General features: G+C 37.1%; 1 protein-coding gene across 4 annotated transcripts in view; it reads right to left on the bottom strand.

The window, feature by feature from the left end:
• The window catches only part of DOCK4 (dedicator of cytokinesis 4), a 250,323-nt gene that overhangs the window by 108,154 nt on the left and 120,989 nt on the right, over window positions 1–21,180 (bottom strand). For all 4 annotated transcript variants that reach the window (XM_071552419.1, XM_071552417.1, XM_071552418.1 and 1 more), the window contains exons 9-12: window positions 12,729–12,810; window positions 12,051–12,111; window positions 10,137–10,269; window positions 8,546–8,634 (exon numbers count right to left, since the gene is read on the bottom strand). In XM_071552419.1, coding sequence (XP_071408520.1) covers window positions 8,546–8,634; window positions 10,137–10,269; window positions 12,051–12,111; window positions 12,729–12,810 — 365 coding nt within the window. The remainder of the gene's footprint in view (window positions 1–8,545; window positions 8,635–10,136; window positions 10,270–12,050; window positions 12,112–12,728; window positions 12,811–21,180) is intronic.

Below are 21,180 nucleotides of genomic sequence, written 5' to 3' on the forward strand. Positions count from 1 at the left end.
GGAATCTGATAGAAAAAAAACCCCAACAACCCTCAAACAGAATGTTTCAGCACTGTTTGTATTTTAAGAAAGGTAATAAAATTAGGCATCTGTCCAAATAAAGCTGCCTAAGGCTGTTAAAAGTTTTCGGAGGGCATACAGGTGTTCCCATTTCTGGTAGTGTTTAAAGTGCAAAGGTAAAAAAGGTAAAGGTAAAAGGTAAAACCAGTAGATTTCCACAATGCTATTGGCAAACAAATGATTTGTTGATTAAATGTGATGTGGGACAAACAACTGTATAAATCTCTGCCAAGGCAGAATCTATGTAGTAAATCCCACAAATTACAGTCCGGGAATAAAGAGATTAAAAAGGAGAGGTAGATTCAATCCTTGATGCTCTTTTTGAAGATTTCATTCTGATTACTTTGGATTTTTCAAAGAAAACTCCAAATTCCTTTTTTGCTCAGCTTTAAATTTTGTGTTTTAGCTCAGTGAGAAAGGAATGCATGAATGCCATTGCAACATCTTGTCAGCTTTCTTGGAGCTTCTATACTCCAGACTTTTGTCAGAACTGCCCTCAAGAGCGAAAAGTAGGTTTGTTTTTTTTTAATTCTTCAAATGGAACATAAACTGTAAATTCAAATGACATTTCTATGTCACAGGAAAACTGGCTTGGAATTTCTTTCCAGGGTAGATGGTACAGCCTCAAGTATTTCTTGCCAGAATCACCATGGGATGAAGGATAAAGGGCCAAAAGGTTAAATTACTATTATAAGCATGTAGTCTGACCTCCACATACAGGCCATAATGATTTCAGAAATAATTGCTTCCATTCTTACCTCAGGAAGCCCATTGCTGCCCTTTACTATTAACAATATGCACGCACATTAACGTTACATTTCCACAATTGTTAGACTGCAAAGATGAATCACTGTGCAAAAACTTTTAAAACTACATTGTTACATATTGTTCTGTTAGCTAAAATATTAAGGAGTGCACAAAATACACATTTTTACTATTTTAAGTGTATTATTTTTCTTCTAGTGCAAATAACACACAAAACGTTCCAGGGAAGCACTTATTTTCTCCTGCATGACATGTAGCTCTGTCATATAAACAGAACTGTATTAGAAATTTACCTACTTGCATTCCAATTATGTGTCTTATTTCAAATAAAGAAACAGACAACATTTAACTGGTACCTAAACCAAATGTTAAAAAACAAAGCATAAAACATAGGTAACAATTGTAAAGAATTTGTAAATATAACCCTTGAAGAGCTAATATCATGCATGTATGTTCTATTATTCATGTTTTGAAATAGTGTTAAGACCTATAATTCTTGTAGTCTACAAAATTAAGGAAGTCAAGCAGAATAACTTTATGGGCAAGGCTTATAAAAACCTCAATATCAAAACATAACCCAACTCAAAATATGAGCCATCTGAACCTGAGAGTGTATAATCTTGGGGGTTTGGGACTTCTGGTAACACTCGTGGGATCCAGAGGAGGACCAGAACCTCAGCAGAACTGTGACTGCCACTCTTGACCAGAATGCAACCATCATCTTCACCAGCAGGTTTCCCTTTCCTTTTACTTTGGACTCAGGGGGACCACGTGGGTCTCAGAACAGGGACTAATGAACACCATTTTGATCATGCCCTAGGGTGCCAGGTTATATATCTGTTCTTTTGTGGGTTAAAACCAATTTTTTCTCTGCATCATTGCATTTATTGTAATCTTTTTACTAAATTGTGACTCTGACTTGTAATCTCTTTTTGAGTTGGGTTCACTTCTTCTTCTGGTTTACCTTTAGGGTAACCAGCACGAAGGGACATGGAGGCACTGGAGTGTGTCGAAAGAAGGGCAACGAGGCTGGTGAAGGGACTGGAGCACCAGTCCTATGATGAGTGGCTGAAGGAGCCGGGGCTGTTTAGCCTGGAGAGAAGGAGGCTCAGGAGAGCCTCTCTACATCTCTCTACAACTACCTAAAAGGAACTTGTAGCCAGGTGGAGGTCAGTCTCTTCTCCCAGGCAAGCAGCAATAGGACAAGAGGGCACAGAGCTGTACCAGACAAGGTTTAGGTTACACAACAGGAAGAAGTTCTTCACAAAAGAGTGATTGGGCATTGGAATGGGCTGCCCAGGGAGGTGGTAGAGTCACCATCCCTCAGGTATTTAAGAAGAGACTGGATATAGTACTTGGTGCCATGGTCTAGTTGAAAAGGTGTGTTAGATCATAGGTTGGACTTGATCTCAGAGGTCTTTTCCAACCTAGCTGATTCTGTGCTTTTCATTCTTCTCTAAAAACAAACCTTTTGACACTACCCAAGTGAACAGTATCAATTTAACTTTATTAGAGCCCTTGTCTCCAGTACAGTTTACAAGTCATGCTTTATGAAAAAAACTTGCAGATAACTACACCAAAAATCTACCTTGAACTTGATTTTGAAGTCCTTACAACAAAGTCAGAACAAGCAACAACAAAAGCTTAAACTGCTGTAAAAATGTACAAAATTACCTCTGATTGGTCTGTAAGTCTGCCACCTTTAAGGATTAATATATTTTCCTGAAGCTACCATGACTAATATTACAAGCTAGATTAAGCTACTCATGAGTTTGGGAAAAGGATTTTAGAAAAATTGCTAAACATCATCGATCTTGTAAAACGTAGCTGAAAAAGTAAAGTTCTACAAATCCTTGTTGAAAAACCTGTTTTATGACTGGCTTTTTTATATGTTGAGGTTGTCATTCAGGGCCAAATGATCTTGGAACAACAATTTATGTGCAAAATTCTCTATATGTTGAATTTTCCTGCTTTAACATTTGTTGAGAATAAAAAGGAATGGCTTCATTCCTTGTGTACTTAGTGAAGCACCTATGAACACTATTCTTATTTTAAATGTATTTCAAATAGCAGCCTTCAGTGACAACTAATTCTTAAACACATCAAACTGGAATACACATAATCTCATTGTTACAAAATATAATAATGATTAAAAACTGACAGATTTATAAATTGTCTTAGAACTAGAGTAATTAAACAAATGCACTTGCTGTTTAAATATTAGTGATGAGAAGATAAAAAAATCCATTTCAAAGCTCTGCTGACATCTGAGGGCCCTGTTGATAAAATACAAACATCAGAAAACTTTTCAGTGATTAATTACACACTCAGGAGTTACCTAAAAGTTAGGTACCTTACTCTGTTTTATCTTCTCTGTCAAATATGTTACTACTCCTGTTATCATTCCTTCTCATGTTTTCCTAGTCATTGTTCCAGACAGTTGTCCACTGTGAGCCTATGCTTCCTTTCTTATGGCTAAAACTCAGAGCTGCTCCCAGCAGGGAATGCACATTTCGTTTCCCATCCAACATTTCTCACATTGATTCACAGGAAAAAGCTCTCCTTGCAAGAACTCTGAGTGTGGTAATGCTGTGAACTGCTGGGGTAGTGTCATGCAAACATAGTCACACTTCTTCTGGTATCTAGAAAATACTTTAAGTTACCACAGCTCTCTTCCTAGAAATACTGTACTCTGTAAACTCACACTGAGCTACCAATTCCCTGCTGTATTTGATCTCTTGTAGTTTTTCATCTTACCAAGTGTGAAAAAATGATGCTACTTGGTTAAGGGGCCCCTGCAGTTCCTCCACTGCAAGGTAAATAATGACTCTAACAGGCTTCCTCCTTCAAATCAAGGAATTTGTACAGCAAAGCTTACTTTGAAATAGATCAAACAGACACAGTATATGTTTCTTTAAATTTCTCAGTGTTTGACAGTAACCATGGAAAAATTATATTATGAGTTCCAAGCAGCTGCTGAATGCAGGTAAATAGGCATGAGGAGGCATAGACTCTCCCACTGCTTCTACCCAACTGCCTCCATTGTCATACTTGTCTCAGAATTTGCATCTTGTCAGATGAGTTCTTGCACTGGGCTGGTCTACCTCACGTCTTCTCTGACTGAGCCTTACATGACTACTGAGCTAGACTGAGACTTAGTGACAACTGATGTACGCTGGGGAAAAAAAGCGCCACATATGAGGTAAAAAGAGTTCCCTAAAACCAAGTATGCTTTATGAAACTTATTGTGGATTTGTTCAATTAAAATTATAACAATGCAACGAAAGTTGTCTTTGTATAAGCAACCTCACTGAACTTCAAAGAAGTTAGATCTCACTTTTAAGTTGGTTCCTCTTTGAGCTAGTGTTGGACCACATAACCTCCTGAGGACTCTTCCAGACTAACTTACTGTATGATCTGATGAATAACTTTCCGTCTTAAGATGACAGATTGTCTTTTCTCATGATGGTATTCTTAGCAAGCATCTGGGCTTCAAGTCCTCCATGGATCAATCAGGACATTATGCAGTTGCCCATTTATTGACCAGCCTCCTTTTGCCAGGCAGCATAACCTTGGATAACCCTCTGCCTGCAATTTTTGCAGAGGTACATGTTCACAAGTTTGAATTTAATGTAGACAGTAAACTAATAATTTGAAAAAACAACTTAGAGCATCTTTCTCTTTTAAAAAAGAAATTAACAGGCTGGAGACTTAAGACAGTGTTTTGCAAATCAAACTACAATCTTTGTCTTTAAAAAAGCCTTGTTATTCAACTCTTGCCTTCACCATACTTAAAAAATCATGTTCTTGCTAACTTATAGATAACAATATAGTAATTTCTGACTTTACCCTTTTTATGACTTAAATTGAATGCATGAGGATATGATTTATGTAGATTTTTCGAGAGATGCATTTTGGCTCCTTAAACAACTAAAAAATTAATGCTGCCATATTAAAAAAAAAACCAAAACAACAACAACAACACAACAAAGGAAGAAATCATGCTCCAGCCAAGAATGGCAAGAGAAATTCCACCATTTTGAATGTGTTTGCTCTAAAACTTTAGGCACGCCCATCAAATAAAATTAATGTATAATTAACAGTGTTTTCAATCGAGTTGCAAAGTAAGCTTGGCATTGCTACCACAGCATACACCACACTGAGGAGTTCAGTAAACATGCAATTAGGTTACATTACTCTTGTCTAGTTCATCAGAACATTCCAAGACCATGGCACAGGAAAAGACTTTCCCACCACATTAGTGATTTGCATGGAATCCATGGAAGAGTTCAAAGCTACATAGTAGCTAGATGTGTTTATAGTTTCTTATATCAGTCATTTAATCTCTATGAGATTTGAAAGGATTTTCAACTCCTTTACAGTAACAACTGAAAAGCACATGTATCTTTGTCTCAGCTCTCCAGAATTACTGCATCAGGCACACACAGCTTTTCAAGACTTGTTATAAATCTCTGTTTACAGAGAAGCTTACACATGAAACTATTAGGAGCCTAAAGTAAAAAGCAGAGCAAAACAGAATGTCTAGCATCCCCTTAAAACTAAGTTACACAGTCTTTCTTCTCAAAGGAATGTGAAATAAAGGAAATCTGTAGTGCCTTTTTCATCAATTTTTAAACATGATTTTCATAAGGTACCTCACTGGGGAGAATATTCACATGCAACATGAGACCCAGGTTTAAATCTCTCCTCTATAGGATTTGCTAAGAGGACAGGAATACAGATCACACTTCAAAAAATCATGCTCCAGTCATCAGGCTTTTGAGCCATTTTCACTTTCCCCATGGTATAATGAATATTTTCACATCATACACAAAGCTGAATAGTTCCTGTAGGGAAGTTGGAGAAGCCAAGCAATTAGCATGCTCATCTGGGACATGCACAACAGAATGAAAATCCTTTTCCAAATGAGAATCTCTGGTCCTACAGATACAAAAATAGAAAAGCGCCATTTTCCTTATAAGACTGATGTAATTAGGTGTGATCTCTATGAAGGAATACTCAGTTTTCCACTGCTTTTTGCATTTTAAAACAAAGTAACTAGCTTCTAATTCTAAGAAAAAATATTATAGGAAAAATAGATTTTATAGCCAGCTCTACTTCAGATAGTATTGAAACCTCATTTGTTCAACAACTACAAAATCATCTGGATCTAGTAGCATTTATTCTACAAATACTAAAAACTCAAAGTAAGAAATAACAATGCTACTTAATGCAGCAAAGGCTGTACAATTTGGTCTTTGCAGTAACAGTTTGATCTCCTACACCAGACAACCAGCAGCAAAGACTAGTGGTGAACAGTAATCGCATCCACTACCTGTTACTCCAATCTCTGTTAAACTGGAGACTTACACAGAAAACACATTCCAGTTCCCACTTCAGCAAAGGATACTAAATTATCCATAAGATTGAGTTCCTTCCATTTCAGCACCACTGAGAAGAGGAAAGGGGATGAACATCTGTCCCCTGCTCCTTTCTGGGCTTTATTAAGAAGTGGCAGTCATTTGTCTTTACTTGATACCTTTTAGACACAAATTGAGAATAAGATGCAAGAGGATTCTGTATGTAAGGAGATTCTGTACGTGAGAAGAAGAAAAAGTACTTTTTGGGAATAGGGGTTTGAGTGCTAAATACAAATATTGTACTCTGTCACTATGTGTTTCACATGAAAGACACTCAAAGTACATTTTGAGTTCCTTTTTAATTTGCCCCAGAAAACTGGAAGAATTTTTTTGTTTTCCTGAAGAATATTATGAACTACCTGATAAACTAGTACAGCAGTGGGACACAGCAATTTGTGGAAACTAAATACTTTGTATAAAATCTTCAGAGTTGAGAAGAAACTGTACAGGTCAGAATATGAAGAGGGAACAAGTCCAGAGGATAGACAATAGTCTGAAGCATCTTTGCTGTTGTTTGTTTACTGTGATTCTTTTCTTACATCTTTTCTAAGTCCTTACAAAGTGATTTTAAAAGGGCAAGTGTGATTTAAGAGAAAAATTCAAGTTTTCCTACATTTGGCTCATATGTAGAACAGTTCCTAAGGGGGACAAAAGACATATCTCCTGTAATGCAAGGTTTTCTCCTTTTTTGACAAGGTGGCAAACAAAGCTAATGAGGCTTCAGAACCAGTCACTCAATACAATTACAAAAAAAGACAGCAGATGAAAAATAAAAAATTGTGTAACAACCATATTTTCCATGAGGTGTCAGCAGAAGTATCTGAACACATTGCTGAAGCCTTGCAAGTGCTTTTTAGGCTGCTAGGGAGTCGCAGAAGAATGCATTTCATGTATGCAATATAAATAACCTTTCACAGTTTATCTTTTACTTGCTCAGTATCAAAGTGGTATCACTGCTTACTTTCTAACCTTCACATGCACTACTGGAACACTGTGCTGCTCTTCCCTCACCTTGACAGCCCTTTTCAAAATATAACTGATCTTCCATTTGCTAGCTTTAGTTTCCAGCCCACTGAACATGGAAAAAAAATCATGGCCCACGGGTCTTTCATGTTTAACATTGCCATGAGAGAAGAACAGGATAAGCAATGTATCACAGTGTAAACACGTATTGCATTGAATATGAGGACAACATACTCATAAGCCTCCATTTCAGGTTTCGTTTCAAGTTTGACCCCATCTTTGGATGACAGAATTGAGACAAAGTTAGAAAGTCGCTATTAAAAAAAAGAACACAAGAAAAAAATTCCTATGCGTCAAACGACCATCTCATAATAACAAAGATCAGTTGTCTCCCACTGTTAAGTCTCACACACAAATTTATTTCGATGACAGTTCCAGTAACATATAGCTGACTGTGGATGACTATTGGTAAGGTCTTTCATAATGATGCTGCATCTTGCTCAGCTGGAATGCAGAGCTACCAGTAAGAATGCAGATCATACTAGTAGCTCCCAATTAATTTTTTTCTGAAGTTTAATATTTGATTGTCTTGGTCTCAGCCAGGACAGAGATAATTTTTCTGCGGTAGCCATAAGAGGGTGGAGCCTGGAGCAGCATGGGCATGTCTCTGCCATCACAGGTCAATACTGGGGGCAGAAGTAAGAGACTCTTGCTTCCAGGAAGGAGGTCGTGGCTTTAGGTGGAGAAAAAGAGAGGCAGGAAGGAGAAACTCATCTGTCATTGTTGCCTATAACCCAGGGTCCTTGATGACACCCTCTTTTGTACACTTTTGTTACTAGTATTGTTGCTCTTAGTGTTCATTTTTCTTATCACATTGCTGTTTCCAGTAAACTGTTCTTATCTCAACCTGTAATCTCTGCCTCTTGTCTCTCTCACCAGAGGGAGGTGAGAGGAGTGGTTCATGGTTTTCTCTTTAGTGGGAGTACTAAGTACCATTCCTAAACCATGACAATAATGTCAATGGCAAATTTTATATTGCTGATGAAAATATGAAGGAGAAATGTAAAGCAATATGGATCAGTAATTTGATCAGCCACATGTGAATAGAACTCCAGCAAACTGTAGCTCCTCAGCAAAGAATAAAATTTATATTACAGAGTTCCTTGAAGAAATTTCGATGGCTTTTTCTCTTACATGTTCACATGAACAGCAGTATTGTACATTTGCACCTGACTATTTTATGTTTCTTTCATAGACATTAGTCTTTCTAAAATAGAGCTTCTTCATTAGTTAACTAAGAAAGCCATAAGAATGCAGAGAGGTGGAGAATTACTCACCTGCATTGGAGCCTGTCAAGTTGTAACGTGCATTCAGCTTTTTAATGATATTTTCATGGATCTGATACCAGTCACTCTCTGTGTTACACCTAGAAAAATTATAACTTTCTTAATTCTGAAATGGGAACACATGTTTATCAGACCAGCTTTACAACATATCCCTAAATAAATCTTTTTTAGTTCATGAAACAAAAAGGCAATAGGATAAATAACAAAGCCCCATGAAACTTCCTGTCCCAATGGACAAAGTGCTCTTACCATTTGAGAAAGGCACCATGAAATACTTTCTTTGTGTAAGGCTGGGAGAAACACAGGAACAATTATGCTGAGGAACTCAGCCGAGACCAAGTTAATTTCTGTATAGATCTATCCTTTAGACCTAAACCATACAAAAATCTACCTTGTGACACTCAAGAGGAGACATAGGACTCAGAGCTGGTCTTGGCAGGGAAAATTCTGTCCTGTACACCAGTTATTTAAAACAGGATGTGATCTTCAGGAGGTAGTCAGTGAAAGAGCAAATTACATTTCAGTATACATTTAGAAAATACCTGGTTTTCCATAAAGAAAACATGATGATGTTCTAATGATCACTTTTCAAAGTTTAGATTGAAGTTAGTCTTAATACCAAACATGATTTTGAGTGATATTTCTTCTTCCAATGTTTTTTTTTATTTTAAAACAAACAAAAAACCCCAAACCAATAATATAATAGGCAGACAAACCTAACAATTTTTTAACCATCAGTGAATATTTATCTGTCTTTTACATCCTGAGAGTCTAAATAAGAGCCAGCCCACATGTCCACTGTTACACTAAATTGCTTTTCTGCAGTACTGATTCCAGAAGTTGTAATTCAACACAGATGGATACAGAGGAAAGGAGAAAAGCTGCCTGAAAGACTTCCATGCCCTCGAGATTTGAATACCAACCTTGGGAGGGGCAGAACTTTCTCATGTGCATGACAATATTTGTCTCAGGTATATGTACTTAGAATAGACCACTCCACGAAACAGTTTTTACTATAATGGCCAAGGTCAGCAGGAAATGACATGCATTGTGTTGCTACTACAAAATTTTACTTTCTTCCAATTACAATCAGACAAAATCTACTATTTATCCAACCATTCATTTTTAAATCTATTTTTGATTTTTCATTCTCCAGCACTAAAATGCCTTTTATACTTTTGTTATTCCCATTGAGCTATTGTTTCATTTCACAAAAAGATACTCTGCCTGCTTTTTTCTGTAGCTAAAAAGTATTTCCACTAGCTGCTTAGGAAGCTTATTTAAATTAGTCCTAAAAGCACTTCATGTTGCCATAAGGAGATGGCTCCAGAAGGATGTGAAAAATGCTGAAACATACACAAATATCTAAAAGGATGTACCCTTTATCTTTAATATTATTCCACTTTATAAATACATCTGTAGAAGTAGTCAAAATTTTTACACTGTGACAAAAAAAAAAGAAATTAGCTACTACTACACATTTTTGGAACAGAAAGGAGCCACAGGTATTTACTCACACTGCTTCTGATGCAAACTGACTCTAAAGTACTTTCAAAAATTAAGAAAAAAAAGCATTACTTACATGTAGACTTTCAAGATCAGGTCATCTTTAGAATCTCCTGCCAGCAAATCGGCAATACTGAGGACTGCACAGCCAAAGGGCCGTCTGTATTGTACATTGCAGGCATTTTTCTTTTCTCCAGCTCCCATTCGCCCTGCCAAACAAAACACATATTGGATGCGTAATCCATAGAACTGTCTCTCTTCAAACCACAGAAGGGAGGCAGCAAGCAACACAGCTCAGCATCTAAGTATCAATGCCAACTGTACTCATTGGGAACCTGGTCCATCTTTATATTACATTCAGATAACAAATGGCACAGAAGTCCACTAAATATATGATGATAATGAAAGGTCTCAGACCAGTTCTGATCATCCTCTCATGACCTCCAGTCAACAAACTCTTTTCTGATACCCAGTGATAGAAACCACATGACACTACCAAATTAAATTTAGAGTTCAGACATGACAGTGTTCAACATTCAATGTCTAGGAAGAATGATTTTACTGTCGTTGTTGTCATATGTGAGAGGTGCTGTGACTGAGCCATTACAATTTAGCAAGGGGATAATTGACCAGGTGCAGAAAATCAAGTAGAGATGAAAAACAGGGAGAAAAGATGACAAAGGGCAGAAGAACAAATTGGGATAAGGAAAGAAACAAGGCAGTCAAGGGAAAGGCATTTGAAACAAAATATTTTTCCTAGCCTTTTCTATTTGATTTAAATACAATTGATCGGTCTACTTACTCTGTTCCTGACATTTGCATTTCTAGCCATTTTATTCAGTTATGTACTGGCAGCTATGCATCTTTCCCACCAAGTCTTAATTTCTGACAACCCCCCCCCCCATGACTGCAGTTGCTGCAGGGCAATGTCTCCTCCAAATATTCTTATGCATCAAAGCAGCTTGAAGAATAATTGTTAATTTTCACACAATGCAGCATAAATGTTATACTAACTTTTCAATATTTCAGTCGTTCATTTATAAACTTGACTGAGAATATATTTGAAAATTATACAGCTGAAAAAATTCTGATCATTATTGTTCTTTAAAACATTTATTCTCACCAAATATACTTACATTGGAGTTTATATTTTTTTTGAATCCTTGCCAATAAAAGCAAAACACAATATTTTGATGAAATACAAAACCAGGAGGAAAATTCAAGGAAAAATTGTTCCTCAAAGCTGTAAAATAACATTTGCTTTGTAACAAGTTATTTCTGAACTCAGCACAAGTTAGGGTGACTATATGTCAAACCAAAATATCTTTCAAAAATAGGAATAGAAGTTATATTTAGCACTGCACTGATGCAACTAGAGACAGTTTACAAAGAAAACAATATAACCAAGAGGTCAGAAGCAGACCTGAAAATTATTGTTTCACATCAGTACAGCCCAGAGGATTACTTCTTAAAAGAAATACCTAACACAAATGTGCACTTCTCTTCCACTTTTCTAGAGGACTTGATATCTGTTCATAGCATCAGGGATTAAAATTATTATGAAGTATGGCTCATTTCTTTCCCTCTCTTTTTAAGGAGGTTAGAGATAAGACAAAATTCATCTGAACTATTTCAGATATACATCAGCTATTATATATTAATTAGGTACATCAAATGTCCAGGAAATTTTTTCTTTGAACAAAGGAAGCTTGAAATTACACTTTGGAACAAGAATGGACTCCTCAATGACAACTCCATCATCTTAACACAATTCATATTTGACACTTTCATTTTGTTTTGTGATAGTAACAAAGTATCCTGCATCTAAACTCAGTTAGCAGTACACTTGATAAATAAAACAACGCTGAAAAAGCCAAAGCAATTTTGTCATCACAAAACAGGCATTTTCTTTTCCAAAAATTCCTTCAAGGGTCTAGCAGTTTTCTTCTATTTATTGTCATATCTCTAACAAATGTAAGATTATACCTACCTATTCGGATAATGTGCACAGTGATATAGATGTCCTTCCTGAGTTCACTGCTACCCAAATCCTGCACGAGATCAGAACCTCATTATTTCTGACTCTCAATTAAAACACAACATTTAGAGATCTGTATGCACTGCTTTCACTGCCAGTGAAAGTGATAAATGAACAGGGAGTTCATTTATACAGCATTAACAAATTATCCCTTCAACACTTTAAATTGGCAGTCACGCACTTAACATGACTGTCCTCAAATATCATGGTTAGAATTTGTTGTAATGCAGTAAAATCAGTAGAAGGGCACAAGGACTTGCTAAGTGCTCTGAACAGCAATGATGCATTTGTGCAATTCCAAACATTCTGGAAGTACAGAGAGTGCTGTACAAACAGCTGTTTGGATGTAAAAAGCACAAGGAGGAAAAATAACTGGTCCTTGTTGCAGGGAAAAAAGTGGTATATATGACTACATGGCAGTTCAGACAAGTGTCCACATATCACCAGAAAATACTCAAATTGGTAGTTCAGCTATAGCCTTCAACTCCCCAGTCCAGCCTTTAGAGCTGATGTTCATAACAACATACAAGCTTAGGGAGCAGTTCTGAGTCAACCACAGAATAATAACTGAATCTAACTTCTATTTTCAATACCCAGTACAAAAAAAGATTGAGAATAGGAAGAACTTACCACAAAGAGAGAACAGTGTCTTTCAGGCTTTTCTGGACATTTTGGCAAACCATTTCTATTCAGTCTTAAAAAAAATCGTTCACTATAAGAAAACAAATATGACAAATACGTTGAACAACACTACAGTAAAAGTTGATCTCATTTTGATCTTATTTCTTGCATGCAACCTTCCCCAAGATACAAATTAATGAAATTTCTGAAAGGTTCAGCTGTATCAATAAAATATCATAAACACCACACTAGTGAAGAGTGGTGATTACTTAATCATCTAACAAAATTACTAAAAATTCAATACAAAATAGACCACTGACTGTCATTTGGAAGAATGATGTTGTACATTCTAGTACACAGAGAAACACTAGCAATAAAATCCATTTATCCTAGAACTAAAATTAGATGTGTAGTAGTTGGTATTGATTCTTGCTAAACAAATATCAGCATTGCCATGCTTGCATTCTTTTTCATAGATAGGAAGATGATGGTAGGGGACATTTTTCCTACTTAACTCTACCAAAATCTCTCACTAGAGTACACTGATTTTAGCAGTCTTGTAAGAGTCTTGGAAGTTCCAAGAGGGCCAATTTCATTTTTGAAAATCCACTGTGAGGTGTTAAATACTGCAGCTGATATAAGCACTAATACTGCTAGTAGGGAGATCCAAAGAATTCTTACTTCCAAATAGAAGAGGGCACAAGACTCCATTGAAAAAGAAACTATGCTTTGAAACATTCCCATTTGATAATAGGTCCATTATGGATAAACTCTTGGCAATTCATGCCTGGGAAGATTCTGAAAAAGTAAACTTTCCATGCTTTGGATAATTTTCTCCAAGATACAGCTTCACAAGAAATTTAACAACCATATTTATGTAGTGATAGATGTGGAAGAGGGGAAAAGCAAAGAAATCAGAAGAACTGTATTTCCGTTCACCGTCTCACCTCCATCCCCAGCTGGCCAGACATGTGAATCTGGATGTCCTGTAACGCTCAAATCAGGAACACCATTTCCGAAATGCAACTAGGTTTTTTTCTTGGTGGTACCCACATCTTCTTCTTATTCCAGAGGTTAAACATGGTTTACCACTGCTCTGTATCATACAGAGCTTTTCAAAATGCAGCTGGGAAATCACTCGGAGTATGTTGGATATGATCCAACTCAATAGAGACTAACTAAATCTTTATTGCACCAGCATTTGCCTTGTAGAAAATCTGCATCGATCATTCACAGAATCAGTCATTCACATTGAAGGGGACCTCAAAGGGCCTTTAAGTCCAACATCGTGCTCAAAGCAGGGTCAGCTGTAAGGTCAGACCAGCTTGCTCAGAGCTTTAGCCAGTCAGGTCATGAAAACCTTCAGCTACAGAGACAACAAAGCCATTATGAAAAACCTGTCTCACTGGCTGACTGTACTCAATATTTTCTTTATATCCAAATGAACATTCTCTTGTTTCAGCCTATATCCCTTCTCTCTCATTGTCCCACCATGCACCATTGATGTTATTGGTCTACTTGTAGGTAAACAGGGACAAACATTTTAGCAGAGCCCGTCACAATAGGACAAGGAGTAATGGTTATGAACTAAAAGAGTGTCTATTCAGACTAGATATAAGAAAGGAAGTTTTCACAATGACAGTGGTAAAACACTGGAAGAGGTTTCCTAGTGAGATGATAGATGCCTCATCCCTGGAAACATTCACAGTCAGGCTGAACAGAGTTCTGACCAGCAAGACTCCAAGACTCCATGATCTTGGAGGTCTTTTACAGCCTTAGACTTTCTATGATGTATCCTAGCTCATTGAAGAGGGGTTGGACTAGATGACCTTTAAAGGTCTTTTCTGCCCCACACCATTCCACAAATTCCCCTCAAAACTGCTTCTTCTCCAGCCCAAACAAGCCCCACTGCTTCAACCTGACCTCCCAAGAGAGGAACTCTGGCCCACAAACGATGCGAGTTGTTCTGCTGAGCTCACTTCAGCTCATTAACATCGGGCTTGTGCTGTAGGACCCAAAACTTGCATAGTATAAACAGTGCTGAGAAGGGGATGATCACTTCCCATAAGCAACTGGCTATGTTCACGTTGACACAATCCAGCATGCTGTTACACTCAAGGGCACATTTCTTAAGAGCTGTGTCTGGAGACTGCTTTACTTTTTTTATTTTCCAACTATCCAGGCTGAACCTGCAAACACTTAAGACTTTTTCATTGTGACTATTTGAAAACTTCTGTGCAATCCTCTGCTGGAAAGCTTTTATATCAGACATCACAAAAGGCAGAACCAAAATAGTAGAGTTGAACTCATACACCTTGAAGTGCACGAAAATATTCCTTCCTCAGAAAATGGTGATTTTTCTCATTCATGTTTTATGATACAGTGAACTTCTTCATGAAAACTTTAAAATGGACTTTTAAAGACTGTTTATGTGAGTGTATTTTTACAGAGAAACTAGTTGGTATTTTGCTGTTGATTTACAAATGCTTTTCAAAATAATTATGCCCTTTCATTTATATTTAGCTCATTTAGAATGTTAGAAAATACAGTAAAAAAAGTGCACAGCTTTGTTTACTGATCTCATACAAAGTTATAATTAATAATTCTTGCTCAATGTACAATATTACCAATGCAGCTAAAGTTTTAGGACCCCATTATGTGTGGCACCATGCAAAACTGAATAAAAACATAAAAGTCTCTGTTCCAGCAGTGGCAATATGGCTTCTGTGCACTGGAGCCTGCAGTGCATTGGTATGCATCAATACAAATTTGGCCAATATAAGGCGATTGTGAATTTCACCACTTTCTCTTTAGTATGAGGAACAATTTAAGATCATACATACACACCACACTTAACTACATTTTTGTCTTTAAAACAAACTAGATATGTTGATTCAAATTAAAATACCACTCACAGGCTACCTTCATAGTTCATCTATTAACTGGCAAATATGAAATTTAACAGGGACTGTATTCTGTACTTCATGAATCTTACATTCTACACAAAGACACATCTTTTGAAAGCTTCCTACTCACCATCCACTACAATATGATATATCCAAGCTCTGCTTATACTCACAGACCATGAGACTATGATTCACAACACAATCAAAAGCCAAGGACTCTTGTGATGCCACAAAGAAATATACTGATTGCAACAGATGCATAATGGTTATGCAGATCTAATTTCCTCATTTGAATTCGAAATTTTGTTTCACTGAAACATAGGACCCAGTGGCAATGAATAAAGCAAATCAAAAACAACAAAGAAAAAAATCTAAATCCTTGTCTGATGCTTTATGATACCATTTGAACATTTCCAGAGAACAAATGCAAGCAGTTAGACTTGTAAGATTACAAGACAGAAACAGCACTGTTATGTCTAAGTACATAGAGCTTGTGCATTTATACACCATTTCAAAGGATTTATATGGAGCCAAACAGGTTAGAAAGAGTGCTAAGGAAAGTAAATAGCTTTCATAAAGCAAAATAAAGACACAATTCTCAAGATCTGAAAGCTTGGCTTCAAACAGCAACAAAACCCTCAGAGGGTTAAATCTAGAGCTCATATCTTACTACACAGCAGTTTTCTCAGCAGTCAGCTACACATACATAGAGATGGCAAATACACACAGCAGTACCCTGAAACAGAAATACCTCTGCTTTGTATTAAGGTGATTTCATTCTAGTTTAGATTGCAATGAATTTCTTATGAGCACAAATCTCACCACTTAAACATGCCATACACATCTAAACTCAGCTGTCTTCCCACTGAAAAGAAGGAACCAACTAATGTTGGAGAGATTAATTTAAGAAGGTCAGCAAGGGATTTTTGTACTGTAACTTCCCGTGTATTAGCAGACTAACAATGTGTTCCAAATCTGCAGGCTTAACATACTCATTTTAAGGAAACACGGCTAAAAACTGTTCTATTTTCATATGTGACCCCTATTTCCTTAGTATTAGCAGGAAAATATTACCAGGCACATGGTACCAGTCTAGACAGATTGCTTGCTTTATGATTTATAAACTCACATCAAAGAAGAACCAGCCAGATTTATACCACATGGCATATATTCTTGTGGCAAAACTGTGACATCAAAAAGTCATAGTTCTCAGTATAGTTCCACTTCCAGACATCTTTATAAATGCTCTCTACTTAAATATAGGCTAACAGTTATTTCTAAAGCAAATAATGAGAGGCAATATGAGACTACACCAGCTCAAGCTTATCACATTCTAGAACACTGTTACTGGCTGTTCATTAGGAACTTGAATATGAATTGACTTCATTTTCAACTAAAGGCTCACCGATGTCATAAAACCCAGTTCAAACACAAAATGTTACCCTCATACTTAGTGGTGAAATGCAGAGAAATGTGGTACAATATATCATAAGTTACTGAAAGATTATAAAGCCTTATTCAGAGAATAACTGATTGGTAAATGTGTCAACATGGCTTATCCACAATAAATCAGTCCCTGTATTTTATCTGTTATGCACTTAAAAAACCATACCCAAATTTCTAACTGTAAAATGCGAGGCAATGAGCAAAGGGGGACAGAAAAGGAAGAATGAGTACTATAAAATTATGATGTCGGCCAATTTCAGAAAAAGATCTGAAGATTAACACTAAAAAAAAATAAAACAACATAGGACAACACAGAAGCTTATCTTCCTGTCTTCTAGCCATGCTGACAACATGAGGGAAGAAGAAGAAAAAAAATATTCAAGTGCTAGCTTTATGCAGTGGAGCCAAATTTTCCTTGGTCAGCTGTACAGTTAACAAGGAAAAAGAAAATGAAAAAGCAAAAAGGGAGATTGGAGGAAAAGAAAAATACTTATGTAGCTAAATCAAAATCCTCCTCTCATTTTCCCTTACCTCTTTATTAACTGAAGACAGTCTTGAGAAATTAGTTTAGTATTACAGTTTTTATGATCACATCCTGTATTATTTTAGACATTTCCACCTGTATTTTAACTAAAATATGGAATTGCATATTTCTGGAAAAGAATTAGGATGCAGTAATTTAAAATTATTTTTCATGAGAGACCAGGAGTCAGAAGAAGATGATACCGTTTATAAATGGAATACTGCAATCTATCAGCAGGTATTTACAACTAAAGAAAAAACACACCAGGAGCTGGAGCTTTCATTGAGCTTAGTCTGCCACCATGGATAAACATTTGGTAGCACAGCATTACCAGTGCACAGACCTATAGATCCTTTAAGCTGAACTACAATCTTGATTATTATCCTAGTTCCTGACTGAGGTAACAGCATGGGTACAAGCAGATTTGCTGTATCTTTCCCCAAAGATGAAAATTAAACCTGATGAGAACAGGAGGAATGGCTAAAGGGAAAGGAAACAATAGCATTTAAGAAAATTCCTCTCCCTCCAACACCACTTGGCCTCCTGTTTTCACTGCCCTTTGGCAGCTTACAAGCAGCAAGTGCGTATTTTTGTGCCAACCCTAACATGCCTTTTGCTGGTAGCCAGTGTGACTGCAACATGTTCTGAGTAAGATGATCTGTAAACCAACCATAATACCACTGGTGTTCAATATGTCCCACTGTTATCTAAGTCTGGCACAAGCATGCCATGCCTGGTACACCTACTCCTATACTAAGACTGCATTCATTTCTGAATGTAACTAATTGTTTAAGCTCCACCAGCTACATGACACACCACCTCTTCCAGTGCTTACATCACCACATTTAAAAACAATTATTTCTCCTGCTAGTTTTCAACTTTTACAACACAATCAATAAGATGGTTATTTGTTACTGCATATGAGACATAATTGATACCACAGGTTCCTCTTGCTTGGGTTGGTTTGTCGACTTTAAAAATGCATCTATCTTCTCAATATCAAACTAAAGATCTATATAAGCTAGCATCCCTTGCTTCAGCCACAGCAAGCAGAAGATACTCAAGAAAGAATCTTTAAACAGTAGATAGGTTTCACTGAACAGTAGATTTGTTTCACTGAATATGGCTCTTCATGAGAGGAACTGAGCTACATCATGAAACACAACTAATTTCTAGTACATCCTCACACTTGGGAATAATACATCTGAATGTGTTGATTTGAGGGCCTATGAAAGATATGATTAAAAAACAGGCTTTGTCTACCCATCAAATACAAACCCTAACTTTTTCAAAAGCATTTGCTTGCTAGATTACATTTCTGCCATCTTTTAGAAACTCGCTCTACCACATCCACTTCAGTTTACTTATTCACTAATGTAATTCTCTTGTTGCAAAATCCCATGCAGCAGCTCCCACACACCTACTGAATAGGACAGTCTAGGCAGTGAGGCTGAAGCAAATATGCTTGCTGGAACGCCAACTCCTCAAAATACTTGTAACACTGGCCTGAAGGAAAATGTTATTCTCCTGCAATTCAAGAATAGTCAGAGCAATTTATCAAAACTGTCTCATTAATGACAGCAAATTACACAGCATTGCACCAAGTCAGATAAAAGGAATGATTTGTAAAACTGCTGTGGTTTAATCCCAGCCAGTAATTCAGAGCTACACAGCCACCTGCTGTAGGCTGGGGCAGAGAATCAGAATGGTAAAAGTCACAAAACTTGTGGGTTAAGATAAAGACAGTTTAGTAAGTAAAGAAGAAGCCACACACAAAAGCAAAGCAAATCAAGGAATTCATTCACCACTTCCCATGGGCAGGCAGGTGTTCAGCCACCCCAAGGAAAGCAGGGCTCCATCATGGGTAACGGTGACTGGGATAGACAAATACTCCCAACATCCTCCTCTTCCTTCTTCTTCCCCCAGGTTTATATGCTGAGCATGATGCCATGGGGTCTAGGATGTCACTTTGGTCAGCTGAGGTCAGCTGTCCTGGCTGTGTCCCCTCCCAACACCTTGTGCACTCCCAGCCTCCTCGCTAGTTGTGTGAGAGGCAGAAGAGGACTGAACCCTATGTAAGCTCTGCTCGGCAGTAGTTACAACATCCTAGTGTTACCAACACTGTCCTCAAAACCAATCCAAAACACAGCTACTGTAAAGAAAATGAACACTGTCCCAGCCAAAACTAGCACAAAAAAGAAGTATTATTAAAACAACCAGAAGCTCTTAAAGCCATGATGAAGCCTTTTCATCATCTGGCAATGAAGAGCAATAAAAATTTGCAGAAAAGATCTTACAGAAACTACCACAAGGCCACAACATTTGGCAGGAGCATACAGCTATGCTAAACATTCCTTTCATACATGTTCTACCCATTACATAAATCATGTTTATATTATTGCTGTGAATGAGTACGTAAAACTGAGCTACAAATAGAATTAGTTAATTGTAAGGGATAAATAAAATATATATTTTCTACTGATGTAATGATATCAGTATCCCTGCAGGCTGAGTGGAACTGGATGATCTTTTTGGCCCCCTTCCAACCTAACCCATTCCATGTACTATGGTATTTGAAAGCTAAAAATTTTAAAATGTTAATATGTACAAAGGAGAAACAGGACAGACTTACAGGATCCTAGGATACCAACTCACTGATTTTGAAATTTCTTATTTGTCCTGGTATGTTCCTGTGAAAAGTTTCTAAATACAAAGCAGTTTTCAGGTCAAAACCAGACTCCAGAAAAGAAAAGAAAAAAATCCTCACACAAATAAGGTAAGTAGCTTGAATACCCATGGGGTTCCTAAGAGGCTCAAGTTCCAATATCTGCTTATTGTATGTTGATTATTTTATGGGTCAAGGTATTAGTTACAGTGAGTAACTGTTTTGCTTTGTAAACCAACAAAGGACAAAGTAAGGAATAGGTCACATTGACTAACTGGGCCAGGCTTCAGTGTTCCTGCCTCCAGCGTGGAAGAACTCCCCAGCAGGCAGTTCAGGACAGTATCCTCAAGCAAAAACTACTCTTCACTTGAGGAACATCCTTCACTTTTCCAGTCTGACTGGGACAAAGAAACAATCTTTTTGCTAATCTCCACTGACAATTCCTACTCCAAAATTTCTGCTCATCTAGGATCCAAGCGGGGAGACTTTTACTACTGCACAGCTCCTGCCAAGAAAAGGTTGACTGACGATATGTGCCCTGACTATATTTCTACACATAGGAATCTTTCTGCTCACAATGAGTAATTGGAAAAAATTATGCACATTTTCTGAAGGGAAGCTTTTGAAGTTTCTGGAATTTCAGGCTTCTCTTTTAAGCTTCTTTTTATACGACTGTATTTACTTTCAATTACAGTCACACCAAATATATTCTTGTCCACAAGCGCAAATTACCAGGTGTCTTAAATAAAAGCCAGTAATAAAATAAATGTCTACTTATATACTGGGGGGGGGGGGGGGTGTGTGCATGCACATATATATATATCAATATGTAGGATGACTGTTTTTTTAATTAGCAACCACATTCACAGATGTATATGCCAAGTTAGCCATCTAAATAGGTATTTTTATTCCAAATGCATA

The sequence above is a fragment of the Pithys albifrons genome, chromosome 3 (assembly GCF_047495875.1).
Source record: "Pithys albifrons albifrons isolate INPA30051 chromosome 3, PitAlb_v1, whole genome shotgun sequence".
Classification (NCBI taxonomy): domain Eukaryota; kingdom Metazoa; phylum Chordata; class Aves; order Passeriformes; family Thamnophilidae; genus Pithys; species Pithys albifrons.